This window comes from Cervus elaphus, chromosome 29 (assembly GCF_910594005.1).
Source record: "Cervus elaphus chromosome 29, mCerEla1.1, whole genome shotgun sequence".
In the NCBI taxonomy this organism is placed as follows: domain Eukaryota; kingdom Metazoa; phylum Chordata; class Mammalia; order Artiodactyla; family Cervidae; genus Cervus; species Cervus elaphus.
The window spans coordinates 43,725,004-43,746,107 of record NC_057843.1 but is presented as its reverse complement, the minus strand read 5'-3'; the positions used below and the strand labels follow the sequence as shown (position 1 = coordinate 43,746,107).

The following is a 21,104-nucleotide window of genomic DNA, read 5'->3' as shown; positions in this document are numbered from 1 at the left end:
TAACAGAAGCAGAAGATATTAAGAAGACGTGGCAAGAACACACAGAAGAACTATACAAAAAAGATCTTCATGACCCAGACAACCAGGATGGTGTATCACCCACCTAGAGCCAGACATCCTGGAATGCGAAGTCAAGTGGGCTTTAGGAAGCATCGCTACAAACAAAGCTAGTGGAAGTGATGGAATTCCAGTTGAGCTATGTCAAATCCTAAAGATGATGCTGCGAAAGTGCTGCACTCAGTATGCCAGCAAATTTGGAAAACTCAGCAGTGGCCACAGGACTGGAAAAGGTCAGTTTTCATTCCAATCCCAAAGAAAGGCAATGCCAAAGAATGTTCAAACTACCACACAACTGCACTCATCTCACATGCTAGCAAAGTAATGCTCAAAATATTCCAAGCCAGGCTTCAAACAGTACGTGAACCGTGAACTTCCAGATGTTCAAGCTGGATTTAGAAAAGGCAGAGGAACGAGAGATCAAACTGCCAACATCCATTGGATCATCAAGAAAGCAACAGTGTTCCAGAAAAACATCTACTTCTGCTTTATTGACTACACCAAAGCCTTTGACTGTGTGGATCACAATAAACTGTGGAAAATTCTGAAAGAGATGGGAATACCAGACCACCTGACCTGCCTCCTGAGAAATCTGTATGCAGCTCAAGAAGCAACAATTAGAACTGGACATGGAACAACAGACTGGTTCCAAATTGGGAAAGGAGTACGTCAAGGCTGTATATTGTCACCCTGCTTATTTAACTTCTATGCAGAGTACATCATGCAAATGTACATCCGGGCTGGATGAAGCATAAGCTGGAATCAAGATTGCTGGGAGAAATATCAATAACCTCAGATATGCAGATGACGCCATCCTTATTTGGCAGAAAGTGAAGAAGAACTAGTCTCTTGATGAAAGTGAAAGAGGAGAGTGAAAAAGTTCGCTTAAAACTCAACATTCAGAAAACTAAGATAATGGTATCTGGTCCCATCACTTCATGGGAAATAGATGGGGAAACAATGGAAACAGTGGCTGACTTTATTTTCTTGGGCTCCAAAATCACTGCAGATGGTGACTGCAGCCATGAAATTAAAAGACATCTGCTCCTTGGAAAAAAAGCTATGACCAACCTAGACAGTATATTAAAATTACTTTGCCAACAAAGCTGTCTAGTCAAAGCTATGGTTTTTCCAGTAGTCATGTATGGATGTGAGAGTTGAACCACAAAGAAAGCTGAGTGCCGAAGAACTGATGCTTTTGAACTGTGGTGTTGGAGAAGACTCTTGAGAGTCCCTTGGACAGCAAGGAGATCAAACCAGTACGTCCTAAAGGAAATCAGTCCTGAATATTCATTGGAAGGACCGATGCTGAAGCTGAAACTCCAATACTTTGGCCACCTGGTGCAAAGAACTGACTCCTTGGAAAAGACCCTGATGCTGGGAAAGACTGAAGGCAGGAGGAGAACGGAACAACAGGGGATGAGATGGTTGGATGGCATCACCGACTCGATGGACTTGAGTTTGAGCAAGGTCTGGGAGTTGGTGAAGGACAAGGAAACCTGGCGTGCTGCATGCAGTGCATGGGGTCACAAAGAGTCAGACATGACTGAGCAACTGAACTGAGGGCAGACACTGATGATCCACTGGGCACTGCTGGAACATTCTAGGGAACAGAGATCCTTCCTTCCTGCGCGCACCACCTAACTCATCACAGAAAAGTGCTGCAGCCAGGGACAGCACAGCTCCTGCTCAAAAGCTTCCTTTCCTCTTCTCCCAAAGTTTGCAAAAGGACTCATTCCTGTATTTAAAGAGCAGAAGCAAAGCAAACCATCATATATTTAACCATTTTTTTCTATCCACAAAAGGTGGCTTTTATTATGAACTACGCAGATTTGAGTCAGTGCCTTGAAACCTGCTCAATTCATGGTGTTGCACTAAATGGTTTATAAATTACAGCACCCACAGACACAACCAAGCATACATTTATAATATAACTAAGTTATGAGTAAGCTGAATTTCCAACTCAACTAAAACACGTGCTTATCATCATTGTGTCCATTCATATTACAAAAAGCCCATAATGGAACCAAGACTCTTCTCCTTTCCTAAATTCAAGGTACTTCCAATTCCAATTTACACAAGCCTAAATTCCTAGGTTTTTTTGAATTTCAAACATATTTTAGCCTTTAAAGAGTAAATACAGGAGTATAAATTGATGCAACTTTTCTAGGAAGCAATGTGGCAATAAATATCAAGAGCCTTAAAAACGTTCCTCTGCTTTCACCCAGTAATTCCATTTCAGAGAACCTATCTGCTGTGAAGGATTAAAATGCTGATCATTGATATATTAAAAATGGATTATATATAAAAAGGTGCATTTCATATTAAAAGAAAAAAAAATGGAAATAATCCAAATGGCCAACAATAGTAGAACTATCTATTTAGGCAGCAATGGTCAAAGCACACATTATGAATCTGCAATTATTATGTCCTCATTTTCATGATCAGTAACTGAAATAAAAGATGCACTTTAACACAGGAAGCAACATAGAAATTCACCACTAAGCACGTTATTGATTGCAATGTCCTCCTTTTTATTAAATTATAAAACTGGCTGCTGTCAATATACACATTTTTGGAAATGCACTTTTATACTTTTGTGGAGCACATGATTTTAAACAGACAAAATATTTCTATATTAACTTCTCAGTCTTCAAGCTATTTCGCACTGGTAGCCAAACTACCAAGTATAGATATTATAATATACAGTCAGAATTTAAGGAAAATATTACAAAGACAAATGCCTTAAAAAGATGATAGTGCAGAGAAAACCGTAGCTCTGAAACAGGTATAAAAATTTAGTCAAAATATTTTAGTCCATTATGGCTTTGCAAAGCTTCAAAGGAAGAAAATTGAAGACACTTCTCATCAAAGGCACTTAAAGAATTGTAATAAAATACTTCTTTGAATTTAGTTTTGAGTCCGACAGTATTTTTTATCTTTTTCACATTCTGTCTCTCATTGAAACAGTCCTGGAAGGCAGCTATTAATAAGGAAAAATAGTTATCATTTTCTTAATATACATGTTAAAAATACGCAAACAGAATTAATACAGCTTTTGGTCCGTGGAAGCAGGTAACAGTATCAGACTGTAGTATTTCTCTTAATTCTGAGCCCAAAGCCCTCAATTCCCCAGACTCAGTCCCCTGGGCTCCCCAGGAGGTGCCCCGCCATCGCCAAAGTGCACTGAAACTGGAAAAAGCCATCCTCCCTGGCTTGGTGGGAGTGCTGTTCCCGCATAGCACACAGGAGGCAAAACCCCGGCATTATAATTCCGTGTCCCGGTATCGGGAAGCCTGGCCATAATAACCGCGCCTCGAGTGTTCTGACAGCTGCTGCCGGTATTCCTCCTCCTCAGCATCACTGCCATAGCTTCCTCTGGGATCCTGATAAAGTCTGGCAGGGCCTTTCTGTGGCTCGGGGGGCCTGGAACTAACAAAGAGAGAGGGTTATGTGCAACCAAAGCTCGGGCCTCCCTGCCCGTCCGTGCTGCATGCCGTGGGCCACTGCCCACGACGGATGACTTACCTGAGTCACCCTCTGCTGACAAACCAGGGCACTCCTGGCCCCACTCCTGGTTCACAGAGTGGTGGAATTGAGGACAGGAATCACAGGTCAAGGCCGATACCCACTCAAGTAGCGAGTGGGGAAGACAGACACATACTCTGACCTAAGAACCCTCCAGCCCGATGAGGGTGCCTTCCTGAGATCACTGGTTAAAAGTTCACAAGCAGAGCAAGTTCTTCACCAGTTTTAGTCAATTATACCAAGTCCCCTCTGTTGCTGGGGCCTCCTGGTCAGCTGTGCCACTATTTGACTGGTAAACAAGAAACTTGCCTCTAATTTTCTATAGCTGTAAAACTAGACTCCAGTTTGCAGTCAGAATAGCTGCAAGAAAATGTGATTTTGTTTCCTATTCTCGGATGCAAGAAATGATCCAGTGTAAAACCTCAACAGGAAGACACTGTGATAATCACTACTGCTTATGCAGCACTTTAAAAATAAGGCATCCTACCAACACCAGTCAATTGATGTTCCCTTTCCCTCAGACCACAGCTCACACACAGCCTGACTTGGCTAAGTGACGCAAAAGGATTACTGAACTTGTTGGCCAACAGCTAGAAAATATTAACGGTGAAACAACTGGCATCTAAACCCCAGGAATTTTGCTTATGCACTATCCTAACACAATTTAACGCATCTGTGGCTCCAACTGAATTTCCCCGCTGGCTCAGTAGTAAAGAATCCACCTGCAATGCAGAAGCTGCAAGAGATGTTGGTTTGATCCCTGGGTGGGGAAGATCCCCTGGAGGAGGGCATGGCAACCCACTCCAGTATTCTTGCATGAAGAATCCCATGGACAGAGGAGCCTAGTGGGCTACAGTCCATAGGCTTGCAAAGAGTTGGACACGACTGAAGCGACTTAGCACGCACAGACATGGCTCCAATGGGTCTAAATGGGACTGACTTGGATTGTCAGTGATTATACTGTGTTGGAGAAGGAAATGGCAACCCACTCCAGCATTCTTGCCTGGAGAACTCCATCGACAGAAAAGACTAGTGGGCAACAGTCCATGGGGTCCCAAAGAGTCGGACATTATTGAGCGACTAAACAACAACAACATTGTCTTAGTGTTAGCACACAATCAACACTACCAAAAAAGTTTGACTCTATGGTCTTTATAATTAAAATTGACTGAATAAGTAAACAGTTTACCAGGAGGAAAAAAAAACACAAACTTTGTTACTTTGAAATGTAGGTGAAAAAAAATCCTTAAGCATCAAAGTCCTACACAAGTCTCTTTTTCAGACCTATACCCTCAGAGCAGCCCTTACCTTGTGTACTGGGGTGGGCCAGGGTCCGGCTTGTGTGTTTTGACTGGAACTGCATAGATATCAGGATGCTTCTGAGCAATTTCAATCTGTGGAGATTACGGGGGTAAAAAAAGAACAAGAGGGAAGGGATGAATGACTAGCCAGTCAGCTTGCTCATTTCCTGCTGGTTCCATTCTCCAATCCCATTTTAACCGAGAAGATGAAAAACAGAAGCAAACCTCTAGTTTCCAGGGTTGTATGTGATGCCTAGTGGTAAATGTCAAATAGGAAAAGTGTTTAAAACTAATGAAAGTCTGCCACATGCTACAACATGGTTGAACCTTCAGGACACTATGCTAAGTGAAATAAATCAGCCACAAAAAAGACACATATTGTATGATTCCACTTCTGTGAGGCTCCTGAGCTGTCAAATTCATAGAGACAGAAAATAGAATGGTGGTTAAGGGGCTGGAGGAGGGGAAAATGAGGAATAATTAATATACACAGAGTTTTAGTTGGGGAGGATGACAAAATTCTAGAGACCAAAGATAGAGATGGTTACACAAAAATGTGAATATACTAATGCCACCAAACACTTAAAAATGTTAAAGATGGTAAGTTCCATGTATATTTTATCACCAAAAGAAGCAAAAAAGAAAAAGAGCGTGGGTCATCTCCTGCCTTCTGGGACGGCCCACACTCTGCCCATAGTGTATGCTTCTCCCAGGGCCACTCTTGCCTTTTGAGACAGACTGCATTCTGTCTGTGGAATGTATCTCTCTAAATACATCCACTTTATTACTAATCACTTTGTCTCTCACTGAATTCTTTCTGCAGTGAGATATAAGGAACCTGAGTTCCAGTAAGTCCTGACACCAGGAACTAAGGCCCCCCCACAGTTGGAGGATGGAATTATGTGGACCCTCCTGACTTCAATCAACTACAGACTGGACTCTGTCAACCTCTGTTCCAATTCCATGCTGCAGTCTTCTCTGCTCAAGCCCCCTTATGAATATGCATAGAGCCTTAGTCTTAAACCTCCCCAAATTTGCAGTTCAGGGAGACTCTGCTTTGGGAAAACATCCCTCGTGGTCTCCTTACTTGCTGCAGGTAATAAATCCTTCTTTTCCCTTACCTTCCCCCTCTAAAAAAGAAAAAGGCCCAGAAGCACTACAATTGTTGTGACAAATTTAAATGAAGAAAACTCCCATAACCACTGGGCCGAAACGCTCCAGAAACCTTTACTTAACAAATGTTACAGTGAAAAATAATTTTGAAGAGGCCACAGAATCTCTTGTTACGCTTTCCTATTCCAGAACCCAATATAAAGTTCTGAAGCACAAAGAGTAGAATCCTATTCACCTGCAATGTCAGGTTTTCTTGACTGGAAGAAAAAGGGATGTGCTAATAGCTGGCAATCTGAAAATGAGACACCCATAGGATGTGCCTTTGTATCACGCATGTCAACATACTCTTTCATGTTTGTGGCAGTGGCAAAAGGACTGTAAATCATCACACTGCGATGAAACTTCTTTAAAATCCTATTGCTGACGCACTAAAATGACCCAGTGATTGAAAACAATTACCCTTGCATTCTGTGCTTCTTGGAGCTCTTGCATTCTCTGTAACCTTGCCTTGTGATCCATCTTCTCAAATATTTTTACTTTGCCCAGGACAGACTTGGGAGCATTGTGCTGCTCCTCACTGCCCTCTCCCGCCTCCTCACTCTCTGGGGGAGGGACGGGAGTGGAGGGCTTCAGTACAGGCCGTCCAAAAGTGGGTTTCGCTGCAATAGGAGGAGGACAACCTTTGGTAGATGCCCCTGGAATTTCGTTACCAGCAGCGGCTGAGGGGTTTGACTTGTATTCATAAGATCTGGAGAAGTCAAAAGATTCTTCTCTGTTTTGGGTTTTGGCCTGCAGAGAGCAATGACATAGTTTTAACCTTGAGCTTTCAGTTTATTTTCAAATCTCTATTAGTGATTTAATACACTCCATTTCCTGATCAGTTTCCAAAGGTGGTCAACAAATTCCACTTCAACAAGGAATCAAATACGACAAGGTACATGGCCAAGACCTGGCATCCAGAGCCCTACCTCACTCCCTACAGAAGAGTATTAAGTGCTCGAAAAAACCAAGAGGGTGCTGGGGATGTGCTGGGAGGCCTGCAAGTGCTAGAGGTGGATCAGACCTAACTCTGTCCTAGAGGAGATTTGAATCTTAGAGAGGACCTCAAAACAAGTCAGGTTTCAGGATGGAAGAGTGGCTCCCGAGTTCACACCGTGCTGAGGGGACGTGCCTTGGTCCACGTGGACGTGGGGACGTGGGTGGTCCCCAGAGGTCCACCCAGAAGTGAGGAAACTGGGGTGGGGAGCGGTGAGGGAGAATATCATGCTGATGGCCACTTTGTCTTCATACTTCCATCCTAGGCCACTTGTAAACTTTCACTCATCTATATTATTAGGTCACCAATTACCTCTGAAAGCTCACAATGAATTATTACTTTCTTCTTATCTAAACCACTGAGTTAGGAAGAGAAACTTTACTGGGTTCCAAGGGAAAGCGTATATATAGTTATAGCTGTGATTCAGAGAGGGGTGAAAAATCATATGACATGTGTTCTCACATTGGTTCTTTTCTGGACAATGGTTTATTTAAAAAATAAACTGTCCTCATAATGAGAGGCATTGTAAACAATAGTGGTGATTGTTTTCTTTAGCAAGTCATCAGGGAGGATTTTTTCAGGTGGATCTAAATCAGATTATGGGCAGAAAAATTTAATTGGATAGAAGAAGAAAAACAGATTCTATTGACAGGTGATTCTGGGCATGCAGTATTCATCCAACTTTTATTCTTTCTATATAAACAAACAAATAAAAAACAAAAGGAAACAAACACCAACAGTCCTAACATTGTACCCTCTTCTAAAACTGCCTTTCCATTTTACTTTTTTTGCCATTTCTTAATTTTTTGGATTCACCCAAAAGATAGGCTCCAATAGAGAACCCAGTTGGTCAAAACCATAATCCAGCGCCACCTTATTGGGCATGCTCTGCCCTGGCTATGCAGGAGCTCCAGGTGAGCTCAATGTGTTTCTTCCTCCTTCCCATCCTGGGCTTCCCAGCCACGTACCTTGGGCGGCTCTGGCTTGAATGCCGGGGGCGGGCTATTGTCCCTAAGTTGATCTCTGCTAGCAGCCCTCCTCATCTGAGCTCGTGGCTCTGGGCTGGGTTTCCTTATGCTCTACAAGACATAAAGGTTCATTCACAACAAGAACATCCCAGCAGGAAGAAGAGAGCACTGGTCTTCTTTGCTGGAGTTCTTCAAACTTGGGGAAATTAAGATGTTTAGGTTCCTAATGTGTGTAATTTGAGCTACTGATCCAGTGCTTCTTTACTGAAAAGGCAGATACCTGGTATACTCTCCCATTAGCAAGTGCTTAAGGTATATTTTTCCCAAAACTAGCTCATCTCTCCCTTTACAGTAAGAAAACAAGAGGTTTTCGAAAAGTTTTCTCACTAATAGCTGTTAATATTTTATTCTTTACAACTTGCCTGACAGTATATACTAATTTTTCTTTTTGGTCATGGTGAATTGTTCCTCCTTTCAACTTATATATTTGGTCCTTCTATATCATAAAGAATAAAATTCACTGAAACAACCTAAACTGCTGAAGAGAAGTCCACAGAAATCCAAATATATGGAGACTCTTGTCTGCAAAGGTCATTATCCCAGTGTTCTCTGAGGTGCAACCAGTAACTGCTCTGGTCCTAACTTAGTGCTAGCAATGTGATTTCTAGAATCGCAGAAGCAGTCTACTCACTGGCCAGTGGATGCATAGTACGTGACATCAGACATATAATTAATCAATAAACTCAATTAAAAAACTGAAATACAAAAGAGAAGGAAACTGATGGGGAAACACTCAGGAGTTTTGGCAAGATTAGAAAGGTTAAAGGTAGGGTGGAGAAGAAAAAGCACAGACACCTAAGAGTACAGAGAGAGACCTAATCAAAGGTTACAAGTAAATACAACAATACTGTATTTAAAAGTAATGCCCCACTGGTAATTTGGACAGCTGGCCTCACATCATGACGTCATGCCCAGGGGCATCTGTGGGGTGAGTGCCGATCACTCAACCTCTCCCAGCAGTTGGTTCCTGCCCCACTCCCCTCTGGACCACATCCAAAGCACACAGGCATTAGCTTGGAATGGGAGGCTCCCTAGACATCAACCACTCCAACCCTTAGGAATACCTGCCTCAGCACCCTGAATAAGCTGTTGGGCCAGAGTAATTCGAGTGAAACACCAGAACCTCCTTTTGCTGCCCAGGCCTGCCTCGCCTCACCTCCTCGTGCTGCACCGGCTCCGAGGAGCGGGTGATGGAAGACACCAGCGGCTCCTCGGCTGGCTCATCCAGCTCATTGTCAGTGTAGGCGCCTCCTTCACCGTCGGTGTCTTCAAAGTCACTGATGAGGCGGCTGTCGCAACTCAGATAGTCCGCGCCCATGGCGGTTAAGTAGGACATGCGGTCTTCGGGATCATCATCCATCCCTTCCATCTAGAGGAATTTGTTTCGGAGGGTCAGTGGGATCTGACATGGCTCCTGGGATTGAGGACTCAAGAAAATTCCCAAGGGCACAGCCAAGGGACTGAAACCTTGACTTGTTCGAGAAAAGGAAGTTCACCTTTATCTTCCTGAAATCACTTGGCTTTAAATGACTATGTAAATTTTGTGTGTAGAGACTTAAATTAGAAACCCTCCACCCTATCTCTCCTTGCCACCATCCATCAGGCTTCCTCACATTGTGCACTTTTCTTCTAGAATCTGGCTCCCCTCCAGTTTTTTCTGTTGAACTGGTCTCCCAGCGATAAGTGCATGCTGTCTGGAGCTGTAATGCCTCTCCACTCACCCACGAGATTCTCAAATCCTTGAAGGCAGAAGCTCCATCGTGCTCAGCCTGTTCTCACCACAGAGGCTAGCACAGAGCTGCAGCGGGCGTAAGCAGTCAGCACATGCTAGATACTCTGACTGAACATGCAGTTCCTAAAGGGCAGGGCTAGGACTCAACCATTAATTGATAATAGAGGCACTTACGCAACAAAATCGCACCTTGAATGTCTCACAAATGACCTCAAATCAGCTGGACCACAGAATACTAGCACCAAGGGCTCCTAGTACCACAGGGAATTCTATAATTTCTCTGCTTCCCCCCTGCAGTAGGGCTGTGGGAACTTCCTCCACAGATGAGAAGTGAGCCAAGGTTAGGAGCCTATACCAGATTCTAGCGCTCTCTCATCACCTACTCAAATCCCTAGAACTCATCCTCTGCCAACCTTCTTTCTAACACAACGATTCCAACTCCATTAGCTTTTCTTCCTTCTATTAATTTTTAACTATGTTCTCCACACCCTCAACCTAACCCCTCATCTCCACTCTGGGCTTCCCAGGCCCCTGGTAATAAGTTGCAGAGTTCAGCACAAGGTCTTGTAAGCTCTGATTAGTGTGCTTGGAACACAACACTAGTTACTACATTAAAAGCAAAAGGGAAGTGAATGTAGGGCCGCATGTGTCCCATTCTGCTTTTCTTGTAAAAGTCCCTTCGTTTTACTACTTTTTCAGAGAATTTACAAATTTTTGAACAATTGAAGGGTATGTTGAGATCACTCAAAATGTGCATGGTTTTTACTACATTCACTACCCTCGTGAGAAAAAAATTCAGAACACAGACTCTCACCTCGCAGCAGAGCATGTGTGTCACATACCTTTCCTTCGGAGACCCAGACTGCTTCTCCTTGCTGATGCTGAATCGTGTCTTTCAAGCTGCCAAACCAGCTGTCGTTGGCTGAATTGAGGTTGATTGTAGCTACAGAAATGTAAACCAAAAGGTGTGCCTCAATTTCACGTTTATTAGAAAACTTATTGGACATACTTACCCTAACTTGTCATGTTTCACACACACACACACACATACATATATAAAATCATAACTGATTCATGTTGTTATATGGCAGAAACCAACTCAACACAGTGAAGCAATTTTCTTCCAATTAAAAAACAAATTAAAAAAATACATTTTTAAAGAGTGTGCTTTCGGGAGCAACAATAACACATCTAAATAAAATATAAAAGTATGTATTTAAAAAATCAATATATAGACGTGAACAGTAAAAGAAAAATATATACCAATGTACTGTTTATCTCCAATAAAAAACTAAATGTATGTCATTTTGATAGGCTTAAACATTTCAGAATATAGATACAGACTAAGCAAACTCTACAGGTGTGTATTCATGGGACATACATTTTCTATTCTGAACAAAATGCATCCTACATAATAGCACTTACTAAGACTGACCAAGCACTTTCCTAAATACGTTACATGGATTAGTTCATTTTATGCTTAAACAAACCTTGCAAGGTGGGTGTTGCCACCATCCCCATTCTATAGATGAAAAACTGAGGCACAGAAGTGAAAGTAACTAGTCTAAGGCCTCACACCAAGCAAGTGGAAAAGCCTGGATGCAAACTCAGAAGTCTGCTTTTAGAGCTTATGGCTTCAGCCACTGCGTGACTCAGCCCATCTGAAACATGAATTTGGAGCACCAGGGTAAAATACCAACCAGTAAAATACATGTGATCATTCTTCAGCAATACTTTGGACCTACAATGATCAAACTCCAAGTAAATCAGTACTTTTTAGAGCTACATCATCATGGCCTATTATTAAGGCCATTATGTGTCACCCAAAAGAAAACTGGATCTTGTTGCTGGAAGTTGTTAGGCATCCTGCTCCACCTATCCTGTAATCTGCATACTTCTCTATAAATAACTCCAAAGAACCAGAAAGCAAATTTTGTAAGCAATTTTGCTTCAAGATTTTCTTCCCAGTAACATACAGCATTCTTTCATTTAAAAAGTCTCAGCATTGACCTTGGAAAATCCTGAACAAGCTGACAATTTCCTGGGCTATTAATTATTTATAGTATTAGAATAAACTGATACCTGGGACAACTAAAAGAAAATCAACCTTGTTTCCTTGGATTTTTGTACCCTTATCATGTGTGTGTGTGTTAGTCACTTAGTTGTGTCCGACTCTTTGTGACCCCATGGACTGTGGCCTGCCAGACTCCTCTGTCCATGGAATTCTCCGGGCAAGAATACTGGAGTGGGTTCATCCCCAACCGAGGGATCAAACTTACATCTCCAGCATCTCCTACATTGGCTGGCGGGTTCTTTACCACTAGTGCCATCTGGGAAGCCTTGTCATAGTATCTTGTAAAGATGACTGTCCTCTTGGTAACAAAAGTGACATTGGGCACCCCAGGGACAAAATGAGTGATCTCCACTAAATGTATACAGAATGTTCAGCTACCTTTTTGAGCTTTATGCTGAAGTTGTCTAAGATAAGTACAGTTTGTATTTATCATGAGGAAAACCTTAAGTTAAAAGGGCCATTTGTAAAATGCAGAAAATATGTTCATGCCCCCTGATAAAATGAAACAAGCCAGAAGCCTCTTACTGAATTCACATTGACATCTACTGTGTGGAAAAAAAGAAAAAACAGTCATTTCTAACTGAGTTGGTAGCATTCAAATCATGCACTTTACCTCTCTTTAAGAGGTGGGAGCACAGCCATGATGCTGCCTTCCTTTCTCTTAGAATCAAGTTCCTTTGGTTTACTGTTGACTTTTGCTCTTTAGGTTTCTCAGATTCTTTGACTACAAGCCATCAGGTTACCGCCTGTCATTTCCAACCTCTGGACTAGACTCATGCTCCCTTGGATAGACTAGATACACCTCTCAAACTCCAGAAAGCGAAATACTAGAAGGAGCTTCCTTCAGGCTCCATCACGGCCGGGAGTCCTGGGCTTCTGAGGGCATCCACTGCCAGCCCAGGCGCGGGTGTGCTCGGCGCGGCTCCTCCTTCCACAACCAAGGAGGCTGGGGCGCACAAGGCGACAACGGCGACACGTGAGGCTGGGGGGTGAGCAGGATCAGAAGTGACTGTCACGGTGTGAGGTTCCTCTCCAAGTGATAGAGCAGTTCCAAAATGGGTGGTAGTGATGGCTGTACATCTCTGAATACACTAAAAACTACTGACCTGCATGCTTAAATCGGGTGAATTATAGGGTATATAAATTAAATTTTAAAATGCTATTCAGGGCTACCATTTAGAGGGACTCTAAATGGAGAGAAATCAACCAAGGTGCCCAGCCAGGGAGGGTGGCAACTTCCGTCTGCTTCCTGTGGTCCTCAGTGTCCCTACATATCCTTGGGAAATCAAGAATTGCCTATTGCAGTTTGGATATTTTTAACTGGTACAAAATTCACTCCTCCCCACTAGGCTTTCTCCAACACTGCTGCTTCTGCTGCTGCTAAGTCGCTTCAGTCCAACTCTGTGTGACCCCATAGACAACAGCCCACCAGGCTCCTCTGTCCCTGGGGTTCTCCAGGCAAGAACACTGGAGTGGGTTGCCATTTCCTTCTCCAATGCATGGAAGTGAAAAGTGAAAGTGAAGTTGCTCAGTCGTGTCCGACTCTTAGCGACCCCATGGACAGCAGCCTACCAGGCTCCTCCGTTCATGGGATTTTTCAGGCAAGAGTACTGGAGTGGGGTGCCATTGCCTTCTCTGTCTCAAACACTGTATTATGGCAAAGAAAAAGGTTTATAATATGTAACAAGGATTTTGAAAAAGTATAAAATAGTATCACTAATGAATAGCATTTATTCACCACTTCCAAAGTCTTAGGACTGCATTATACATTATTTGCAAATTAATGTAATTAAAGTAATGATCTGTAAATTACAAATTTCATATCAATGAAATCTGGGAAACTGATAAAAGTGCTGGAACATACTGTGGTACTTTAAAAATCCCACAATTTCACACAAAGGATGGCTCTGCATGGATCTCTAAGTCCACAATTCCATTCCTGTGGTCTTTAAATCACGAACTGACTGCTTTAGCAAAACATGTTCAACAATTCCAAGAAAATATGTAATGTAAACTTCATGTTTTAAAAAATAGCTTTTGTAACATGTGCATGCAAAACGTATTATTCTACAGTAAATTTTTTAAAGTGATGGGGGAAGGTTGGGAAGCCTAACATTTTAATTTACATTGACAAGTTAACTTGCTTTTGGGCAAATCTCAGAATAAAGTTTCCCTTGTCATCTCTGCATAATTGAGAAGGAGCTTGAATTTGCAAGAAGAGTCATTTTGCTTTAATTTTTTAAATTTTTATATTTTAGGTAAAAGGTATTTCATTATATTGTAAAAACAGTAACGGATATATATGTTAAAATACAAAAGACAAAATAATTTATACCTTTCAAAAATGAGCAAGACATAATATTATGCATAACAGTACAAAAAAAGTAAACCAACAAGAACCAGCAATGCTAGTTTTTCTTGTAACCAGCTACTATTAATATCACACTAAGCCCTGATTTGTCCTACATCTGAAATATTAACAATTTATCAAGACACTGTTTACAGATCTTCAGTTCTCCTACTCAATCACTTTTATTACATAGTAATTTCAAGGAGAGTCATTTAAATACTGTCAAATTTAAATACTCATCTATGGAAAATGGGATTTTCTCATTACTGTGCAACAAGGAAACAAGAAAGATATTCATCGAGTTTGTTAATCCACCTGCAACATAAGCCTTGATTTTGAATTACTGTTCATCACAGCTCTATTTTCCCCACTAATTAATTCATTGTGTGTGTGAAGGGATTGCTTGATGACTGTTGTCACCAATGTACATCTGATTCTTGTTGCTTAGTTGTTGTTCTGTTAGTCGCTCAGTCATGTCTAACTCTTTGTGACCCCGTGGACTCTGCCAGGCTCCTCTGTTCATGGGATTTCCCAGGCAAGAACACTGGAGCAGGTTGCCACTTCCTCCTCCAGGGGATCTCCCTGACCCAGGGATCAAACCTGCATCTCTTGCATTTCCTGCACCAGCGGGCAGATTCTCTACCACTAGCACCACCTGGGAAGCCCCTATTAATTCATTTTAATGCCATAAATGCCATTAATTAAAAATCATTAAAAAAAAAAATCTTGGATTCTGGCCTTGGCGTACACCATCAAGTCACAACCTGGCCAGGTTGAGACACAGGGCATATAAAGTCTCAGTGGGGCCATCCACAGAGTTTCAAGAGTTAAACTAAGCCTCTGGAAAAGGCCGAAAAAGGCCATCCTTTTTAAGTTACTCAGCACCCTGCTCCACCTATCCTGAAGACTGAGTCAGCAAATGAGGCTGACTCAAAGGCAGACCAATGAAGTGGCCAGCGTCTAGCCTCCCTCAGCCTGGCTCTTCCTCTACAGCTCATTATTTCCCCGCCTCCTATCTCAGATCCTCACATGAATCCTAAATTCAACTCTCTGAGGGAAGCCCCTAGCCATTCAATGGATTTACACAAAGATAAGGAGGTGGGGGGAAATGAAGTGGGCGTAGATTTAACATGCATCACAATCACACGGACCTCAAGTTCAATGAATTATCTGTTAAACGGAGGAATGGCAACATAAGACCCCATTCATTAGGATAATACGCCTGTGCTGTGAAGTATATAGAATATTGGACACACAGTCAGAGACACCACAGTGTTAGTCTGGGCTCAGCCATACACTAATGTGTGACCATGCAGAAATCACCTGGCCTTTCCTATGGCCTAAGAAGACAGCACCCGTGAAAGGCTGTACCACTGTTAGCTATTGCTGTAATAAAAACAGTAATGATAATAATAATTCCAGTAGTAGCAGTAAAACAAAGGAAAGATCATATATGAACATACCAAAAGCACAAGCTTAATCTTGACTCTACATTCACAAAAATCCAGTTTATGAAGCACCACTTCCTTCTTTGCGTTTGGTTAGATGACCTCTCAGTTAGAGCACTTCACCATAGTGGTACGTAGTGCATCTCACTCTTTAATAAGAAAAGCCAGTAACAAGAAAACAAGGGTCTAATGGAGACATTCATTCCCACTCTCCCCTTCCCTCCCCTTCCCAGTGTCAGATAAGTTGAGAGCGGCACAGGTTGATGATGACTGGTGCTGAACTCAGTTTAGTCACTAAGTCATGTCTGACTTTTGCAACCCCAAGGACTGTAGCCCACTAGACTCCCCTGTTGATGAGATTCTCCAGGCAAGAATACTGGAGTGGGTTGCCATTTCCTTCTCCAGGGGATCTTCCCGACCCAGGAATCGAACGCGGGTCTCCTGCATTGCAGGCAGATTCTTTCCCAACTGAGCTATAAGGGAAGCCCAAATTCACAGAGCTATCATTATCCTAAGGATATTAATTATATCCACACAGTTGCTACATGTGGCTTCCTTTAAACTGCATGACCAAAAACTTCATGCAACCCTTTTAAACCCTTAATTATACCACATTCACAGTACTAGTCGTATTTTTAGGTAGTGCACACATTCAGTTACTAAAAAGATCACATTCTTAAATCATTTTACTTTCATGAATAATAGCAGCAGTAGGTCTTCATTTCAGGAATTTTAAAAAATATCCTATTACGGAAAACTTTAGACATACCAAAGTGGAGAGAAGAGTATACATCATGAATGCATCACCCAGTGTCAACAACTATCAACTCTTGGCCAGTCTGGTCTATAGCCACACTAACTCTCCTCACTGAAGATTATTTAAGCAAATCCCAGATATGATATTAGGTCATCCATAAATACTCTCATTTACCATACATGCCTAAAAATGAGAACTTCTAAAAACAAACCTAACATAATCACAGTATCATTTTCACCTTAAACACAGGAGTAATAAATTCTTGAAAGTGAAAGTGAAGTTGCTCAGTCGTGTCCGACTCTTTGTGACCCCATGGACTGTAGCCTACCAGGTTCCTCCATCCATGGGATTTTCCAGGCAAGAATATTGGAGTGAGTTGCCATTTCCTTCTCCAGGAGAGCTTCCCGACCCAGGGATTGAACCCGGGTCTCCCACATTGTAGGCAGATGCTTTACCGTCTGAGCCACCAGGGAAGCTCCCAAATTCTTAATAGCTTAATATCATCTAATTCTTATATCATCTAATGAAATTCTTAATATCATCTAATATCCAGAATATTCAAGGCTATCTCAGAGACATTTTAAAATAATGAAACCAAGTTCCTATCACCTTGTAAGTCAGCGTATGCATGGACAGTAAGAAGAGAAGAATGACACAGCCCATAACAGATATGGGTACTCAGTGTTATGTCAGGCTTAATCACTAGCCTTGTAGTCCCACCCAAAAAATCTGAACCTCATCAAAATGACCAGGTATTGTGTATTATGGATCTTTATGATCATGTTCAAACAGTCAAACTTACAAAGTTAAATATACAAACACCATGAGTCTAGTATACTCACTTTATAGGATTAGTTCCTTTTTGAGGAGTCATAAACAGAATTTCAGATAACTATTTTCCATTCAGATTATTTTCCTATTCCTTCCATCCTACAGTTCCTCATTCCTCACTTTCGAGCAAAGAGTACATTTTACATTTCACTTACCTGTGAAAAGATGTGCACAAGTTTTTTTAAGCTTGTTGGCTTGATCAAATAACTTTCGAGAACTTTTGTTGGATGATGGATTCAACCTCTGTCTCATAGTTTTGACACCTTGCCTAGAGTCTGGGTTGAAAAAGATCACAATCGGGAACCACTGAGTATAGTTCAACAGGTCCACAGCCTTAGGCGTTACATCCAGGAGTGCATGCTTGTCCTGTTAGAAATGGGGAGAAAGATGACGTAAATGGGTAAAAGCCAAATAGCATCAAAGAGTTTGTGTTAATAAGTAAAGGTCGCATCAGATAAAATGCGCCCATGTGTATCACAAAGCCGAAACGTTTCCCTTCACATTAGGTCCACTTTAATATTACCAATCTATGAGAACTTCTGAGAAAATCAATTAACAAGTTTTTGGTATAATACTCAGAACTCCGAGACAATCAATACATTAGTTCACAGAACATCAACTGATTGTCACACAATGAAACAGCTTACATTTATATTCAGCTTACTAACATTTAATAATTATTAAAATACAGACTCTATTCTTAAAAAGACTGCAGCAAACCATGACCCTATTCTTTCCAACAGCGTGGCCTTCAGGTGACTTTTCTTACCTGTTCAATAATCTGTCTCACGGTATTTAACCGCACCACCCCGGTGGATTTCTCAGATCCTGCGTCTCTTGGTTCTGTTTCTGCAAAAGGAAAAAAAAATAAAGCAGGGAGGGGGTTACTGAATAAAATTTTAGAAATCAATGACAACCAAGTACCGCTCTCCTAGCATCAACTAGGACAGGAAACCTGACATTCACTGTCTCCTAATAAGAGGCAATGGGAAGGACCAACACTACCTGTTTCACCAAAATCTAACCAAGGGAAACAGACCAGGCCAACAGGGAGCATCCGATGAGACAAATGGCTTGGACTGTTCAAAATATCATGCCACAAAATAATTTAGAAAAAGGAGAAGATCAGAAAGATATAAAAATCAAAAGTACTGCATTCCGAACTTAAAAAAGAAACAATAATTTACCTTGAAAAGCATAATTGGGATAACTGATAAAATTTGAAAAAGGGACTGTATACAAAATAACATTATTGTATCCATGTTAAATCTCCTGGTTGTGATAATGGTATTATGGTTGTATAGGAGGAGAATTAAGAGATTCACAGAGGTAGGAAGTGTTATAAAGCCTACAACTTAAAACTTTTAAATTCATCAGCAGAAACTGTAAAAAGTGTGTGTGTGTATATGTGTGTGTCTATGGGGGAAGAATATAGATGGAACATGTTACCTGGTGAGAAGTGACTCCAGGTGAAGGGTATGTGGGTGTTCATTATTTTTTCTGCAGGTTAGAGATTTTCCTAAATAAAAGTTGAGGGAGGAAAAAGTATCACTGACAGACTTACTAGCAGTTTGGAAGAGGTCAGGCAAGTCATTTGCCAACTTCTCCAGGGCTATATCTGCTATGGGGCCAAATAAGACGACAGGTCTCTTGAAACCAGCTGAAATGAGAAAAGAAAAAGCCATGAAATTAGGTGTAAAATAAGCTAGAAGGATATATTTTACAAAATGAGGAATATGGCCAATATTTTATAATAACTACAAATGAAGTATAATCTTTAAAAACTGTACACCTGTGATTTCATACATATTATACAGCCACTGTACTTCAATTAACAAAAAAGAAAAGCCATGAAGACACCTCCAAGTCTTTAGCTGTTTAGAAACAAATGTATTTTACAGAGTATTGATAACAAAATAGTGGACATCCCAGGTGGTGCTCGTGGTAATGAATCTACCTGCCAATGCAGGAGACGCATGAGACCCAAATTTGATCCCTGGGTTGGGAAGATCCCCTGGAGAAGGAAATGGCAACCCATTCCAGTATTCTTGCCCAGAGAATACCATGGACAGAGGAGCCTGGCAGGATACAGTTCATGGGGCCACAAAGAGTCAGACATGATGGAACAACTAAGCACACACATTGATAACACAACTAAATAAAAGAAACTGTGTGTTCTTCCATCTCCAATTCAGCCCAGCTCTTTTCTGAAGAGTAAAAGCTCTCTCTTTTATTATAATTCATTCCCCTCACTATTACTCAAGATAAACTTTGCTCTATAGAATATATAAAAACTTCTGAATGGTAGTATTAAAATAAAAAATAACCAAGGTTGTAGAAATACAAGTTTGCACAGTCAGTTTTTTTAAGTTTTATTTCGTGCTGAAATATGATTCCAACTGTCAGCTCACTTCGCCTAAGAGATATAGATAAATTGGAACGTGACCATTAAAGTTTAAATATGAAGAAAAAGAGGCTCTGAGCCCAGTCAGATCATTTCCTGGCCCACATGGATCCCTCACCTTCTCGAAGCAGAACCCTCTCGTAGGCTGGGAACTTGGTGCTGACTGTCACGGCGGCGGTCAGGTCCTCCCGACTCTTCCGAAGGTTCTTCTTCACACCTGATCTCTGGCCGCGCATCCTCCAGAAGTCTGCCCTGTCCCCGGTGGTGTCTCTCTGGGCATTCTGAACGCTGGCCATTTGTTCCGCTCTGAGAGAAGAAGCCAGGGGAAGTAAGTTCTTAAGTCAGGAAATGCGCAAATGTGAGCGTCACTAACTAAATCCAGTCACTATCGCTTATGGACTTGGATCAGAGAAGATGCAGCGTGACAATGAGCAATGCCAGGGGTGAGAAACATGGGTGCTTTCTCATCCGGATGGAGGCAGAGAAAAGCTGGGTGCACGTGAAATCTACCAGGAGTAGCTCAGTAATAAACACGCTGACATGGCTTGTTCTGCTTAGGCTGGTGTACAGACATGCCCTGTCTTACTCTACTTTGCTTTATCAGACTCTGCAGACCCTGCATCTTTTTTTTTTTTTTTTTTTTTACAAATTATAAAGATATGTGGCAACTCTGCATTAAGCAAGTCTATTGGTGCGATTTTTCCAGCAGCATCCACTCGCTTTGTGCCTCTGTGTCACAGTTTCTCTCAAAATTTCAAACTCTCCACCAGCAAAAAACACTATGAATCACTGAAGGTTCAGATGATGGTTAGCATTTTGGGGGCACTAAAGTATTTTTAATTAGGGTATGTACCTTGCTTTTTTAGACATAATGCTAGTGCACAATTAATAGACTTAATAGTATAATATAAACATAACTCCTATATGCACCAGGAAACCAAAAAATTTGTGTGCCTTGCTTCATTACAATATTTGTTTCATTGTGGTGTCTGGAACCACCACACCATCTCTGGAATGGAACCAAACTCACCGTCTCTCCCAGGTCTCTTCATACATGAGAAGTGGATGATGGGAGAGGTCATGATGACAAAGAACGAAGTCATATGGGGCTTCCTTTATGTGGGGGTGTTGTTTATGTGTAGGGGGGAATCTTAGGGGGTTGTGTGGAATCATGTGGACTCCAGGTACCTGCTTTTGTTGGGGATTAAGCCTTTCTCCAGTTCGTTTCCGATCCTCACAGCCAGCCAGTGGCCCAGTTTGCCATCGTAGAGTGTATCTACCACGCGGAAGACCTCCCCTCTGGTGAAGGCCAGGCTCTGTGGAGTTTCCTTCTCACATTCAAAGTGACTTCTTATAAAAAATGAATCCCCTCTGCCACAAGCCAGTATGTCTCTATACACTGAAAGACAAAAGCCTCATTTCATGCGGTGCTCAGCCTGGCCAGG

The 21,104-nt window shown here is 41.8% G+C and overlaps 1 protein-coding gene across 8 annotated transcripts in view; it reads right to left on the bottom strand.

The window, feature by feature from the left end:
• Nucleotides 1-2,570: 2,570 nt before the first annotated feature.
• TJP2 (tight junction protein 2) overlaps nt 2,571-21,104 on the bottom strand; it is a 123,611-nt gene continuing 105,077 nt past the window's right edge. For 4 of the 8 annotated variants that reach the window (XM_043891253.1, XM_043891251.1, XM_043891250.1 and 1 more), the window contains 11 exons: nt 20,848-21,058; nt 19,778-19,965; nt 18,820-18,915; nt 18,025-18,104; nt 17,411-17,621; nt 10,638-10,738; nt 9,220-9,432; nt 8,004-8,114; nt 6,459-6,788; nt 4,894-4,979; nt 2,571-3,489 (listed from right to left, as the gene is read on the bottom strand). In XM_043891253.1, the coding sequence (XP_043747188.1) occupies nt 3,324-3,489; nt 4,894-4,979; nt 6,459-6,788; nt 8,004-8,114; nt 9,220-9,432; nt 10,638-10,738; nt 17,411-17,621; nt 18,025-18,104; nt 18,820-18,915; nt 19,778-19,965; nt 20,848-21,058 (1,793 nt within the window). In that variant the 3' untranslated portion in view covers nt 2,571-3,323. The remainder of the gene's footprint in view (nt 3,490-4,893; nt 4,980-6,458; nt 6,789-8,003; nt 8,115-9,219; nt 9,433-10,637; nt 10,739-17,410; nt 17,622-18,024; nt 18,105-18,819; nt 18,916-19,777; nt 19,966-20,847; nt 21,059-21,104) is intronic. The other 4 variants (XM_043891255.1, XM_043891254.1, XM_043891257.1 and 1 more) reach the window with 2 other exon arrangements.